The sequence below is a fragment of the Stenella coeruleoalba genome (assembly GCF_951394435.1).
Source record: "Stenella coeruleoalba genome assembly, chromosome: 4".
In the NCBI taxonomy this organism is placed as follows: domain Eukaryota; kingdom Metazoa; phylum Chordata; class Mammalia; order Artiodactyla; family Delphinidae; genus Stenella; species Stenella coeruleoalba.
The window spans coordinates 137,972,764-137,988,334 of record NC_137149.1 but is presented as its reverse complement, the minus strand read 5'-3'; the positions used below and the strand labels follow the sequence as shown (position 1 = coordinate 137,988,334).

Sequence of the window (15,571 nt, the reverse complement as noted above, 5' to 3'; positions counted from 1 at the left end):
CTTAAAAAAACTCTGAAGGTGATAAAAAGGGAAAGGAAGAAATTCTTGAGCTGTAGATACTGACATAAAGGTAAAACAATTAAAACTGTATGAAATTGGACCAATAAAAAAGAATAGAAATCCCAGAACGTGTGTGTGTTTGTGTGTGTGTGTGTGTATGCATGTGTGACTGTATGAATTAAGCATATGCTGAAAGAGTCATTTCAAGCCAGGAGAGAAATTATACTTTCTTCTAGAACAATACTCAGGTAATGGGCTAATTGTTTGAAGGGAGGAAGTAATTATGTTCACATCACATTGACTCTGGAGACAGCCTGCCTAGATTGGAATCCTGGATTTTAGCTCTATGACCTTAGTCAAGTTACTTAATCTATCTGTGTCTCAATTTTCTTATCTATAAAGTAAAAAGAACAATACTATTTATCTCACAGAATGTTTGTGAAGGTTAATTGAATTAAATATTGAAAAGTACTCAGCTCATAATTAGCACTATATAAATGTTAAATAGTAGTGGCTGTAATAGTAGTAGTAACAAAATATCCTTGGTACTTGTCTTAATTGGATTTTTAGATGGCTTATCATGTGCTAAGCTATAATCAAAATAATACCATTCTTAATATTATTTAGCCATAAGAAAGAATGAAATTCTGCCATTTGTAGCAATGTGGATGGACCTAGAGAATATTATGCTTAGTGAATTAAGTCAGACAGAGAGAAACAAATACTGTATGATATCACTTATATGTGGAGTCTAAAAAATAAAATGAATGTATATAGCAAAACAGAAGCAACTCAGATATAACATTAAGGGAGTTGCAATAGTGGTCATCTTATTGGAATTTGACTGTTTTCTTTATAATTTTTTGTTCCTTAAAATTTTTCTAGGATTTTTAAGTATGATCTTAATTTCAGAGTAAAAGTTACTTTAACCACAATTTCATTGGTTCAACCTCGATATTTATTCATTTCCAGTGGTATATTTGAAAAGTAGTGGATATTGTAGTATGTGTTTATAATTGAAACTGAAATATTAATCTGTAACCGTGACATAACATATCTGTTTCTTTCAAAGAAATGCATAAAATCTTGACATTGAGAAAATTAATAATTTGTGATTAATTTTACAGTTTGATTATTTTTCTTTTCCCCAACTTACATATTATATTTATTTAGAAAGGTCTGTTGAAACTTTAAAGTCTTTTAAAGTCTTTAGAACAAAAATATTTATATTCCCATATTAGCAAATAGAGAATTATCGTAATATAAGGTCTCAAGAAATAATTTTTTAAATTACAATTTCAAGGTTGGAAAGGCTCTTATATTACCAATTTCAGTCTATTCATTATACAGATGAGTAATCTAAATTGATGGTTTGGCTGCTTGCCCAAAGTCATGTCATATATCTTAAATGAAGATGTAAAACTCGAACACATTCTTCCTTTCTTCTTCCCTCTCACCTTTCCTCCCTTCCATCCTTCCTCCCCCCTTTCTTCCTCTCTTAGCTTTCTTCAATGTCTACTTTCTCCCAAGCAAACCTGAAATTTTTACATTAAAACATTATTTCAAGACTAAAGAATATAAAATGATATTTCAGAAAGCTGTCAAGAAATTTTTAAAATTTATGCATAGTTCATACTTGGTGAAGAGTAGAAGAAAATGTATGGTTTAAGAAGCTGAATAGGCAGAGATAGACCTAGTGCTTGTTAAATGTGTGCTAAAGCTCTTCAGTAAATATTTTCCTTCCACTTTGCACAAAAAATCTTTAAGGTGGGAATGATAAGGGGAAAATACTTAAAGTAATTGAAGCTCATGATAGGCACTTTTAATGAGTTTGAATTTCCACGTCCAAATGAACGATATCCCAGGGGGATAAATGCATTTCCTGAGGTGATATATGAGTTACTATAGATAATGTGTACAAAACATGAAAAAGAGGGCTGTTATATAGTTGGAGGTTGGCATATTCAAAATTAGAAAAGGAAATTTATTCTGACAGAGCAATGAATTTGATTTTATTCTCTGGTAAAATTATGGAATGGATTATTAATCCGATGTGTTGTAGATGGTAAAAAAAAAAGTAAGCAGTTCATTTTCTTTTTTGATGGCATTAGCTATTCATAAAATGAATATCTGATTATTCATATATTTTGAGTTCAATAATGCCTTTTACAAAACACTTAAAAACTATATAGAGGACTTCTCTGGTGGTGCAATGGGTAAGAATCCGCCTGCCAATGCAGGGGACATGGGTTCAAGCCCTGTTCCGGGAAGACCCTACATGCCGTGGAGCAACTAAGCCCGTTTGCCACAACTACTGAGCCTGTACTCTACAGCCTGCGAGCCACAACTACTGAGCCCACGTGCCACTACTACTGAAGCCCACATGCATAGAGCCTGTGCTCCGCAACAAGAGAAGGCACCGCAATGAGAAGACTGCACACTGCAACGAAGAGTAGCCCCCGCTCGCCACAACTAGAGAAAGCCCGTGCACAGCAACGAAGACCCAACGCGGCCAAAAAATAAATAAATAAAATTAAAAAAACAAAACTATATAGAGCTACTTGGCTAGATGACAGTGTAGTAAAGGATACTCATAGGTGATTAAAAAACATATCTCGGGTATTAACTAATTAGCTGTTTTCAAAGGGGGTAGAACTTTAGAGGCAAGTTTCAATACTTTGAGCTTTCCCATGTACTCTTCATCAATGTTTTACTAGTAATATGATTGAAGAATTAAAGGCCTGCTTCTCAAACTTCGAAATGATGCAGAGCTAGCAGAAAAAGTTGATATAATGGTTGATAGTAAAGATTCAAAATATTTCAGATAGATGTGAAGGTCAAAAGAAACAAAGAATGAAATTGATGAAAGATAAATACAAGATCCAACATTTTGCTTCAAAATCAACTGCATAGGATTTCTGAGGACTTCTGGATTGACAGTATTTTATTTTAAAATATTTTGAAAATTTATTTAATCCTAAGTTTAAGTCAATTGTAATTCACCTAGTAAAAATGATTCAGACTCCAATGTCATTTAAAAAACTGTATTATTCTTATCATCTGAGGAAACATTTATGAATTGGACTATGTTCACAGGCAAATGACCAGTATTTTGAGGGATATGGAAATCATATCTTGAGAAGAGTGATTGAATAAGCAAATTATTTTTTATTTTAAAATAATATTTCCAAGTAAGGAATAAGATAGCATTCGACAGGTATTTTAAGAATAGTCGTAGAACAGATCTATTTAGATTTATAATGTGATGTATTGATAACAAAGCTAACACACTTAATAGAGGATACAGAGAAGCATATATCAATCATAATAACACCAAGGCTTTGTATTAATTAGAATATTGCAAATATAAATTGTTCATCTTAGCAACTGGGCTTGTTATACTATTAAATAATATAGCGTTTGTGGAGCATGTAACAAGGTACTAGGTATATAGTAAACATTAAATAAATGTATAACTATTGGTATTATTAACATAATGTCGTTAACATTATGTTCAAGCATAAACTAGATAATTGTTAGATATGATCAGTTATTTCAAATTAAATTTAGAGTAAATGTGTTCCAACTTCTCTGAGTGTAAACTTCTAAGAGTCAATGATCATGTGGCGTATTTGTCGTGCCCTATTGTATTATCCATCCATCTCCTTCTCATGACTTGAAAGAATGTAAATATTTCCTTTCAAGAAAAATGTTACAACTGTGTAATTAGAATAGTTTTGAAAAACAATTATCTATATTCCAGGTTTAGTGCTAATTCTTATCACAATTCAAATAATCACTTTTACATTAAACACTTGACATATAATAATATTTTTTAACATATTAAACATACTATAGTAGACTCAATTACCTTAGCTAGTGGCAAATGACATAAACATAAATAAATTGATAAGCCAAGAACTTGATTTTAATTATTGAAGTAATCATTCATGAAGATATAAATTTTTTGTCACTGCTACAAAATTTAGCAAATTTTTATGTTGCCATTTTATTTTTATTCTGTAAAATTCCCTCTCCGTCAAGTATGCTGAGAAATAGGAGATAATTTATAAGAATTGGGTAATGAATATCTAGTGAATGTTCTATCTTCTTTCATTCATATATGAAGCAAGTATTTATTAATCATGAATCTATGCCAGACAAATGTGCTTGATACAGGAACATGTCAATCTTTTTAAAAAGTGACAGTCCCTGCCTTCACAGAGCTTGTGGTCTAGTAGAAAAATTCATTGTTCAAAAATCATACAAATAATGTAAAATTGCAACTCTCATACTGTTAGGGAAGTGAGGGATACAGGCTTCTGATGGTGTAAACAAAAAGAATTACTATTCCAGTCAAAAGAGCCATGGATAGCTTTCCTGAGGAAGTGATAATTGAGCTGATTTATGAATATGAATAAAAGTTTACTTGAAGAAGTTTCAGGAGGGTCAATTCAGACAGTACAATCAGCATGTATGAAGATCATGCATTGGGAAGAAGTGCTGGAAAGAAAAATGGTCCAGTAGGAATATGTCGAGGTAGGTGGAAGATAGTGTATCCAAAGATGTATAGGCTTTGTTAAAGATTTTAATCTTTTTCCTAAAAGCAGTGCAAATCCACTGAAAACCTTTACATTGTGGCAGGGACAGGATCAGATGTGCTCAACAGAACGAATACTTTGGCTGCAATAGGGAGGTTAGAGATGAGAAAAGGTAGATTTCAGGTAGCCTCGTAAGGAGCCCTGGAAAGCAATGATGAGAGCTGAAAATAGTAGAGAAGTGAATGGATATTAGGATTCTCAGTAGGTAGAATCAGAAGTGACAGACAGGATAGGGGAATAAGACTGAGAAAAATAATGAGATCACCGAGATTTAAGACTTACATAAAAAGATTTTCATTGAAGCAGAAAATATTGGAAGAGGACTGGTTTGAGTTGAATGCCTCTAGTATGATCTTGGCCATGTTAAATTTGAGATGTTTTCGAGACATCCAATAGAAATATCAATTATGTAATTGCATAAATCAGTATATACTCCAGAGCTCATCTCTGTATCTACAAATGTAAATTTTGTAAATCATGTGTATAGATGGGAGTCAATGGAGGTAATGATATGAATGGGATTGCCTAGGCAGAGGATCTCCTATGAAAAAAGGGTGTAGGTCCAAGTCCAGAGGATTGCCGACATGGGCTTGAAAAGGAGCTGAGAAAGAGGCTTAATCATGACATGAAAATTCAAGGAAAATAATGTTTATGGTGGAGGGGGCCATCATCACTGTCAAATATTGTCAAGAAGCCCAAACAGATGAGCACTAAATTATATCCATTTGATTCAATAGTGTAAACATTAAGAAGCGCTGCGTCCATTGAGTAGTCGAACACTCGATAATATGAATACAAAAGAGTCTTCCAGAGTGACTGTGAGGTGTGGAAATACAGACAAATGTTTAGAGAAAATTGACTATGAAAAAGTGAGAGAGAAAGGGTAGCAAGTGGGAGTCAGAAGTCAGAGAGAGTAAAAGGAAAGGTTTTTCTCTTTTTGTTTTTATTTTAATGAGAAAGAGTTAAAGAACCTTTTCATGGGAAATCAACAATTGGTAGATGATGTTGAATATAAGAGATGGGAGTTTAAGCATCTGAACTGGAGGAGATTTGTTGATAAGTTTACTGATGGAGGTTTGGCATTAGAAAGGAAGACATCTCCTCTATCACAAATAAAAGTTAAATAGAATAAGCTGGATGTGGGATATAGGTTGAGAAGTAGAAATATGTGTGAGTTTTAATTCAGTATCTTCTGATTCTCTATAAAGTAGCAGTGAATGTCATCTGAGAATTAGGGGAAGTGAGAAGATTAAATGTTTTATGAGGCTAATGGTTTGAAAAGTCATTGTTGAAACTGAACAAGTGAGTTGACATACACATACACACATGCATGCATACATACAGAAATAAATAGACTAATAATAGAAGGAAAGAGAAAGAGAGAGAGAGAGAAAGAAAGAGAAAGAAAGAAAGATAAGAAAGAAAGAAAGAAAGGGAGGGGAGGGAGGAAGAAAGATACATGTGATTGATCATTTCTGGTTACTTAGACATATTCAAAAAGTTTTAGGACCATCTTTCTGAATCAGTGGTTCTCGCCTTTTTTTTTTTTCTGCTCCAGTACAGCTTCTCTACAAGTAAGGACTATCACATACTCATATCAAGCATGGTGGTCTGCTATATCACTGATTCTGAAGGCTGGATTGAGGTACTTCCTTAGGAAGGTGTATACAAATCTCAGAGATAGGAAAATGTGTGTGTATAAGTATGTGTCGTGTGTGTATGCAAATGCATTTGTGCAGTTTGAAAAAGCCCATTATATGATTCTAGTATCCTCTCCACAGGGAGACTGGCAATTTCTTCTTGAGAATAGAATAGCCAAGTGTTGAAAGTGGACCAGAATTGAGGAAGTTCTCCATAGAACTAGGACAAGCAATTACTATATTTAATAAATATTTTAGCACATACAAAATTATCAGTTCACTTTTCCAAAAGAAAACAATAACAAACCACAGCACATCTTCCCTAGATATTTTTCTTTATTACATTATAGAAATTCACTTTGTGATACATACAAATATCTATTATTAAAATCAGTATAGTGACTATTCTAATTCATAGTCATTAAATGTAAAACATTTATTTATTAGCAAAATATTTATGAACATTTACAAATATTCAATCAACATGTCAGCAAATCTCTCCTTAGGTGGAATTTTCTGCCTTTAGTTGAGTCATAAAATGCTTTGGGTTCCTAGTGCATCAATTCGTAAATTACTGATCCACAGTACTTTAATATCCTGAAAAAAGAAATGTACTTTTTGAGAGCCTAATTGAATCTTGAGGAGTTATTTATTCACCATTAAGATTGAGATAAATGAGTCAGCTCACAATAGTCATACTAAAGACAGTTATATTCATTTCACAAATAGATAAACTGAAGCTCAGAAAAGGTAGGACTAGAGAGCTAAGGATCCAGGTTAGATTTTCCTTCTGAAAAGACCCAATTCCTAGTAACTAAGCTATGCTAAATAAATATATGAGCTTGAAAGCAATAACTATTTCTCTGAAAATTCATTTCCATATAGAGTTATTAACTTTAATACCTCTCAGTTAATAATCCGAAACTCATAATTCTTAATGTTAATATAGCCTTGTTGTAGTGTAAATAGTACAATTAAGAAAAGCAAAATTTCAGACTCTTTTAAGGTAAAAACTCTCCTAAAACCAGTTATCCTAATTGCTTACAATATGAGTCATTTGGAAAACAAATGATTTCTTGCAGTATGGTAAAGTGATTATATTATGAGCCCTGGCTTTGCAGTAAGAAAAACATTGCTTTAATATCTGGCTTCTAAACTTATTAACTGTGAGAACTGAATGAGTTACTTAAACTCTTGAAGTTTCAGTTTCTTCATCTATGAAATGGAGAGGAAAACATGTAATTCATAACTCATTGTAAGGATTAAATGAGAAAAGTTATTTAAATACTTAGCACTGTATAGATGGGCTGATACACACACACACACACACACACACACACACACACAGACATACACACAATGCTTAACTTTAGCTAGACTATTTTTGCAGCTGTTATTACTTCAGAGACTAGATGTATGGGAATTGGTTTAGCATTCCACTAGGCATGTTAATTTTCATGTCTTTTTTTTTTTCTCCAAAGGCATTAAAACCAGTTTCTATATTCTTTCATCAAACTATAAAAAAAAAAAGAATAATGAAAATGTTCAATTTACTATTGTTTGTGTTTGTCTGAAAGGAGTTTCGCACAGCTTTAGTCACAGCCACAGATAATTATTTCAAATAAGATGCATCTTTTAGATATTTAAATATGTTTTCATATCATAGAATTTAAATGTGAAGTCATTTGTTATGTGCTGTCACTGCAATTCTGCCATGTGCCTTATATAAGTAAAATAGCATGTGCTCTGTGTGGTTCTGAGTGCTAACACTGAGAATCCAAGACACATACTGAGAACAATGGTTATTGCTCCAAGAAGAATTATCTGTTTCCTTAATCTTTAATTGTTCATTAAAATGTTTCAAGGTTTAAAAAATAAAATTATGGTAGCAACCCCTGGTGTATGATGTTATAACTTAATGCTATGAAATCTCTAATAAATTCTAATATATTTAGAACCCAATAATATAAATTTTGATCCAGAGAAATCTAAACCAAGGGTGAAATGCCACGTTGAGGTTTTTTTTTTTTTGATAACTTAGATGTTAAGAACATGTTGAATATCTTGGGAACATTTTCTCAGGAAAAATTCTTTAGAATAAGTTTTACCTTTGCTACTGTGTTAATGATGGCTTTGATAAAATGACCCAAGGAAAAAAGACAATTTCCTTCAGGCATTATCTGTGTCTGAAATATTCTTCACTGATTTCACATGCACTGATAATATGAACAAGGTAATTTGTCTAACTCTGGTGGGCCAAGATTTGCAGTAGGAAATGAAAAATTCACATATAGGTCTTCTCTAAGAAGTCTCTGCAGTGTTTTTCAGTTTATATAAAAAGGCTTAAGATGTTGCCTGAGGCATCTATTTTATTTTCCTCAAGGCAAGCTAAGGTGCCACAAATCAAGTTGTTTTTCACACTGTTAATGTATTCCTGTCTCTTTCAATTTCTCAGAGGGCCGACATAGGGATTTCTGCTTTGACTATCACCCCAGACCGTGAGAATGTGGTGGACTTTACAACACGTTACATGGACTACTCAGTGGGAGTCCTACTTCGAAGGGCTGAAAAGACAGTGGATATGTTTGCCTGTCTTGCACCATTTGATCTCTCACTATGGGCTTGCATTGCTGGCACAGTTCTTCTGGTCGGTCTACTGGTCTACCTCTTGAATTGGCTTAATCCCCCAAGATTACAAATGGGGTCGATGACTTCTACCACTCTCTACAACTCCATGTGGTTTGTGTATGGATCCTTTGTACAGCAAGGTAAGGAAAATATATATATTTCAGTACAAAAAAGGAATGTGATGTTTCATATGCCATGCATTCAGTTAAGAACGTTCTGTGTCTTGACATCAGTAAGTGTTCTAAAGGTCTTTACAGCAATGCTAAGAAAAGAACATTTCTTGCTCTTTCCTAGTGGATCTCAAACAGCAGATTTTCAGTAAAAAATGGTACAGTATCTTTTGCTGTAAGTTCAGTTTTATCAACAAAGCCAAAGATGAATGTCAGAGGTAAAGTTCACAAGAAACTCAAGAGGAGATTTTCCTTCCCAAGCTCCGATTCTGAGAAATAGCCTTTCTATTTCTCAGATAAATACTTACTGAGATTTATGAAAATACTTACTACCAGAGCAGATATTGCTTAATTATTTATGTGTATAAGAGATGTTAAGACTTGCTGTTTGTTGAGAGACATTGTTTCATGTATTAAAAATATTCATTGGCAGTGAAAAGACTTTAAGATTCTGATAAGAAATTTACGCTTTATCTTTCACTTTAATATATAATTTTTACCAGTTAACTTATAATTTCATTATATTCTAAACAATGTCTTTGTTGTGTTATTCAGTAGTCAATCTGCCTACTCTTTAAACTTATCTAGGTAATTACTTGACTCTTATTGTTTCAGAATAGAACAATATTTATTGAGCCCCTTACTTGAGACTACTGCCATCATAGAAAATGAAATAATAAAATACTTAGGGGATTGATAGTTTCTTGCAAACTTGTCATATGTATTGAAGAGAAGACATAGGTGTCACAATGGAGACACATGATTCTTTTGCCTTAATATTTACAACTCTCAATAACATCTTACTTTTTATGTACACTTGCTATTGGATCTTCCATTAAATTTCATTCTTTCTATTCTCATTTAACTAATCATAAGGTTTGTCTAGACTTTTCATCTCTACTTTCTCACATAAAATCTATCCCGCAAAACTCTGTAAGCATGCTTTTTCCCGCTACCTTTCTGTATCTGTGTATCTTTATCGCAGATATTTTTGGTCCATTCATTAATCACTAATCTAGTAGATATTTAATCCATGCTATTTATTTAAGTAGAACTTTGCTAGGCACTGAGTATACAGTTGGGAGCAAGGGAGTCGTTGCCATCATTGAGCTACAAGTCTTGTGGGATGCAAACATGTAAAATATACGTGTGATAGAGACTGTTAGAGATCATAGTCGTGGAGAGGGTGAATATATCTTAATGTCGCAAAGAAGGCTTTTTGAATTAGTACTGTATAAACAGAGACAGAAGTAACTATGCAAAGAGCTTATTGAAGAAGAGGATGGGGGAAAGGATACATAGATGGTAGGATAGAATTTAAGACCAAGAAGTGAGGGAGAAATCAGAATAGACTATGCAGAATAGACTATGGGGCTGGTAAAGATGAGGCTGAAGATATATTTGTTATTATCAGGGGTTTGAATTTGATCTTCAGGGAAATTATCAGTAATTTAAAGGTATTAAACAGGGAAATGCATGTTTAAATTTTTACTATAATCAGAAACATTGTGATTATAGTATGGATAAAATTGAAAGAGAGCAATGTGGAAAGGGAAACAAATTATCAGAGTATTATAATAACTAAATAAAGAGTTAATGTGGCTTGCACAAAGGTAAGATGACACTGGGAATCAAGAGAAGGGTATTGGTGAATTGGAATCTATAGAACCTGATAAATTATATAGTGCTATGGGGATTGGTACTGAAGGAGAAAAAGGAGGTGAAATTTTATCCTAGGTTTCTGGATTGGGCAATTACGTGTATTGGTTGTCGATGTCATTTTCTGGGGAAAAAAATCAAGAAGAGCAGGTGTGATGTGGAAGATGATACATTCATTTTGGTACATTTGAGTTGAGGTATCTGTGAAATATCCAGGGGTATATTTCTAATGCTTGTTAATGGTTTGATATATTTGTCAGAAGCACAGAAGAGACATCTGGGCTAACAGATTGAGGAGATATTGGCATGTAGGAGATAATTGAAGCCATGGAAGTGAACAAGATCGTACAGAGTAGTTGTTCTCAACTGCATACTCCTGATTGAGGACGACTGACTCAGAGAGGGCCTAGGACAGAGCCCTAAGGAAAGGAATGGGTAGATGAGATTTCAGTGATAACTAATAAGTAGTGACAAGAAAGATGCAAGTACCATGTGTACCATCTAGTGGTATACATACCAAGTAAAGACAATATTTGAATATGGAAGATTGGTTGACGGTGTTAAACATTTCAAAGAATCAAGTAAAATTAATACTTGAAAGGTGTTCATTGGATTTGGCAATAACCTTGTTATTGGTAGTATTCCAGTGACTAGAGCTGCATAATAAATTCCTCAAAAACTTATCAGTTTCGTGGGTCACAAATTTAGACAGGACATGGTGTGGATGGCTTGTCTCTGCTCAATGATGTCTGAAGCCTCAGCTAGACAGCCCAAAGTCTGGAGGCTGAACTTATCTGAAGGCTTGTTCATTTCATTCACACGTCTGGTGGTTAATGCTGGCAGAGAGCTGGTGACCTCAGTTTTCCTCTACGGCCTTTCTCCATAGGATAGTTTGGCTTTCTCACACCATGATGATTGATTTCTCTATAGAGCGTGTCCCCAAAATAGGGGAAAGAGCCAGTGAAACGGAAGAATTTTTTAGTCCAGGTTGGGGATCACAAACTTGTATGATGGTGTGAGCTTCTCTTGCAGGAAACACTCTGGATGTGCCACCTCATGGCTTTGTCATGAGCATTTAAATGGTTTTAAAATGTGAAGTTCTTAGATACAGTAACTTATAGAAGTGTCACATAAGTGTTTACTCAGTAAATAAAAAACAAATTAGTCTCAGCTGTGGATAGTTAGACACACGAGAAAAGGATAACAAGGCAGATTATTTTAGATTATTAGCAAGACGGTGGTTGTGAAATAGTAGATTCTAGGGTATATGGAGCAATAAAAAATAGACCAATAATCAGAGTGTAATAGAGAGTAAGACTGGAAAGTAAGAAAGTGGTAGTGGGAGAGAGTAGAGTTCTTGATGAGGCCAAAGAACAACTGTAGAAATATCAGTGTGAGATAGTTCAAAGTTTGTATTGACAAAATGGGACACCTGAGCCTAACATTTTTGAGATGAAATAGTAGAGGACAAGTTACAGGTGTGTAGATGTGGATTCCTGAAGAGTTGGTGAAGAACTTCAAAGCTGATCAACTGAGAATCCAGAGGAGTAGATGAGCCATCTGTAATGATGGTTGGCTTGGATTAGAGAGAAAGAAAATAAGCCGTGTGCCAAAAGTGTCAATAAATGAGGATAGATAACTAGGATGTTGATAAACATGAGTACTGACTAGAAATAGAAGGTGGTAAGGCTACATGTAACTAACCTTTCTGTTTATCTCACTTCTTCCCATTCCATCTAGTTTTTCTGTGCATGGTTTCAATAACTACCAAAATCTAGATGACTCCCAAATCTATATCATCCTTGAATTTTAGGTTTATATACTCTCACTAGACTCTCTGGACATATCAGAGATACCACAAATTCCAACATGCCAATAATTGGATTTTTTTGCACTTTAAACCTTTATAGCCTCTCGTGTTCTCTATTCTAGCTGATGCATTAGCAACCACTCAGACCTACAGGTTAGAAACTTTGAAAACAGTTTTGATTTTTTCTTCCTTCTATCCCTTATATCCAACTATAAGGCATGCAAATTTTACTTCATACTTATTTCTAGGAGTGGAAATCTCTTCTCACCTAGAGAGATAAGACCTGGATTTTTACCTAGATTAGGCCTATCTCATTTCTCATCTGAGCTACAGGAATCTCATAATAGGTCTTTCTTTTTCAGTTTTGTTTCCTGCAAATATATGCTCCACATACTTACACATATACTCAAATTATCACTGTCATGGAGAGCTAACCACATAATTCCCATTCCTCAAATATTTCCTTGGCTCCCCAGTGCCCACAGTTTAAAGTTATTTAGAGCATGAACAATACTCCATCGTTTGGGTCTTCACCAGTCTTGATTCTCATCTCCTACCACTCATGGCTCACATGTAATTGTCCAGTTATTCCAAACTGCTTTTGTCTCTTGAACAGAAGACAAGACTGTGTCTTGCCTCTCTGCCTTTGCTTCTACTCTTTTCAAATCGTGAAATGCCTTTATTACCAATTGCTTAATCTCTACGCCCACTCTCTGCTTTCATATGGCAAATTCCTGTGCATCCTCTAGTTCTTATTCTGATCTCACTTCCTTCAGGAAGTCTTTGCGTTTTCTTTTGTCTCCACCTGAGTCCTTTGAACACAAGATAGTGTCCTATTTATCTTTATAGTCTCTTTGCCTAATTCAGTGTCTTGTACGTATTAGGTGTTTAATAAATGCATACTGATCAACTAAATAAGTGAATAAATGCTAAATACTTAACTAAATCAAGCATGGAATTAACTGCAACATTGTGTTTATTAGATTACAGTCTATTGCCCAATGACTTAAACTCACTTAAACCAAACAGGAAGTTATCAGAATGTCTTCACTGGTGTATTTTCTCAAGTAGCTAAGATGAGAAACTTATAAATAAGGTTTCCCATTGGTTGAAGCCTTACTTTTGAGAATGTTGACAAGCTTATGGACTGGCTTTCTGAATTCTGTCTCCAGGTGGCCCAGTTTCAGCAAGTTTTGGAGAACACCCAAAAGAAAAAGATAAATAAAATTATCCATATGGTTACATGCTTTTCTAGTCTGTAAACAGGCTTCAGATATCAAAAGTTATAAATATGTTAAGCACTTTTCTATCTCAACTGCTCCCTTAAATAAGTTGTACAGCCTGTGGGTTGATTATACATTTATACAATCCATAATGATGCATCATGCTGAATTGCATATGATTAACTACTTCATCTCTGAAATATTACTATTCTTCCACCTGCTAACAATGGAAAAGGTGAATTCATTAAAAGGTACTGAAAGTATCTTTACACTTTGATTAAAAATAAATTAAGAAAAGACTTCAAAAACCCCATGAAAAAAAGAATCAGTCAATGAAGTGTCCATGCACAGGCAATGAAGTTTGGAATTAGTGATAATTTCTAATAAAAATATAGTCTTTTAAGGAGAAGTACAGTAATATTTCTGAATTATTTCAGAATTACGGTCTTTAATGAGCCACTAGAGACTAGACTGAGTAGGAATAAAAGGGCATTTCATGTATTATCATATAGATGTTTGAAAAAAGAGTTCAGGGACAGCTAAAAGCAGGAAAATGTTAAATATACGTAAGCTGTTTACTAATCCTGATTTTTTAAAAAAATCTGTAACTTCAGAGCATTCCAGAAAAACAGCTTAGGGAATCCAACTGTGCAAAATCAGTATGGTCCATTATAGAGATAAACTTAGTACATCTGTTTGGCTAGAACATTAGAGTTTGTGAATTAGGCAGTTTAATGCATGAATGAGACACCAATTTTATGCAAGTTTTGTTGCCATTTCATATCCTCCCTTATCTTCATGCCTATGTACATCTCTCTGCAATCAACATACTTAAAAAACTGGGGCTTGATTTTTGAAGATCTCTGATATTTAGTTTATGGTCAGTGACTCTTAATATCATCTGGGCCATGAAGGGCCTCCGTGACTTGTTCACACATGTGGTTGTATGTAATTTGTTTACTGTTTACTTGCAAAGGGAAATTTCAGAGTTTACCTCAGATGGTCTGGTTCTATGAAGTATAAATATTTATAGTCACGTAAAATGTTTCAGGCTATCACATATGTTTACCAGCAAGCATTTACTATATACCAGCTATGCGCCAGGAACACAAAGAACAAAAGAAAAACAAGGAATAACTGTATTTACCGGCTTAATAAATATTCCTTGGATGTACTATATGCCATACCCAACCTAGATATTTTGAATATGATCATAAGAAAGACACAGTCCTTGCAGGAATGTTCAACATCATGTAAGTGGGCCATAGCCAAATTGGGACCAAATAAACCACTTTTGATGAGAGCAGCAGACAGAATTATTGAAAGGAGTACAGAGGGAAAATTCCTTTGGTAATTTTCTTAAGGATCAAATAGTTCCACAGTTGCTAGTGATGAATAAAGAGGACCTTTAGGAATGGTAGAAGATAACCTGGTGGCTGCTGCACAAGAGTTTACATCAAAGGCAACCCACTGACTCTGAGATCCCAGGACAATTTTTGGAAGAAAATAAAGAGTTCTTCCTGCTGCCAGAAGGATTGCAGTGTTACAGAGAATCACAACTTTCTCATTTCCACAAAAACAAGAGTCAGACATTCTTCTCTATCAAATTAGGCAACAGAAAAGATTGTTGATGAGAAAGCATCTGTTTAAAACTTTGAGAATAACTCAAAAAGACATCCATTTTAATAGTGTAGATATCAAATATATGAAATTTGCCAATGTCCTAGTCACAAAACCCCAAAGGATTCAAGCCTTGAAATGCAGTAGCTAAAGCCATTCCTTTGTAATGTTATCTGATATTTCACATTCAATTTGAATATAACAAAAATTATATTGGCTA

The 15,571-nt window shown here is 34.1% G+C and overlaps 1 protein-coding gene across 7 annotated transcripts in view; it reads left to right on the top strand.

The window, feature by feature from the left end:
* GRID2 (glutamate ionotropic receptor delta type subunit 2) overlaps window positions 1–15,571 on the top strand; it is a 1,377,005-nt gene that overhangs the window by 1,058,667 nt on the left and 302,767 nt on the right. For 4 of the 7 annotated variants that reach the window (XM_079920110.1, XM_079920114.1, XM_079920115.1 and 1 more), the window contains 2 exons: window positions 6,160–6,246; window positions 8,697–9,009. In XM_079920110.1, the coding sequence (XP_079776236.1) occupies window positions 6,160–6,246; window positions 8,697–9,009 (400 nt within the window). The remainder of the gene's footprint in view (window positions 1–6,159; window positions 6,247–8,696; window positions 9,010–15,571) is intronic. The other 3 variants (XM_079920116.1, XM_079920112.1, XM_079920111.1) reach the window with 1 other exon arrangement.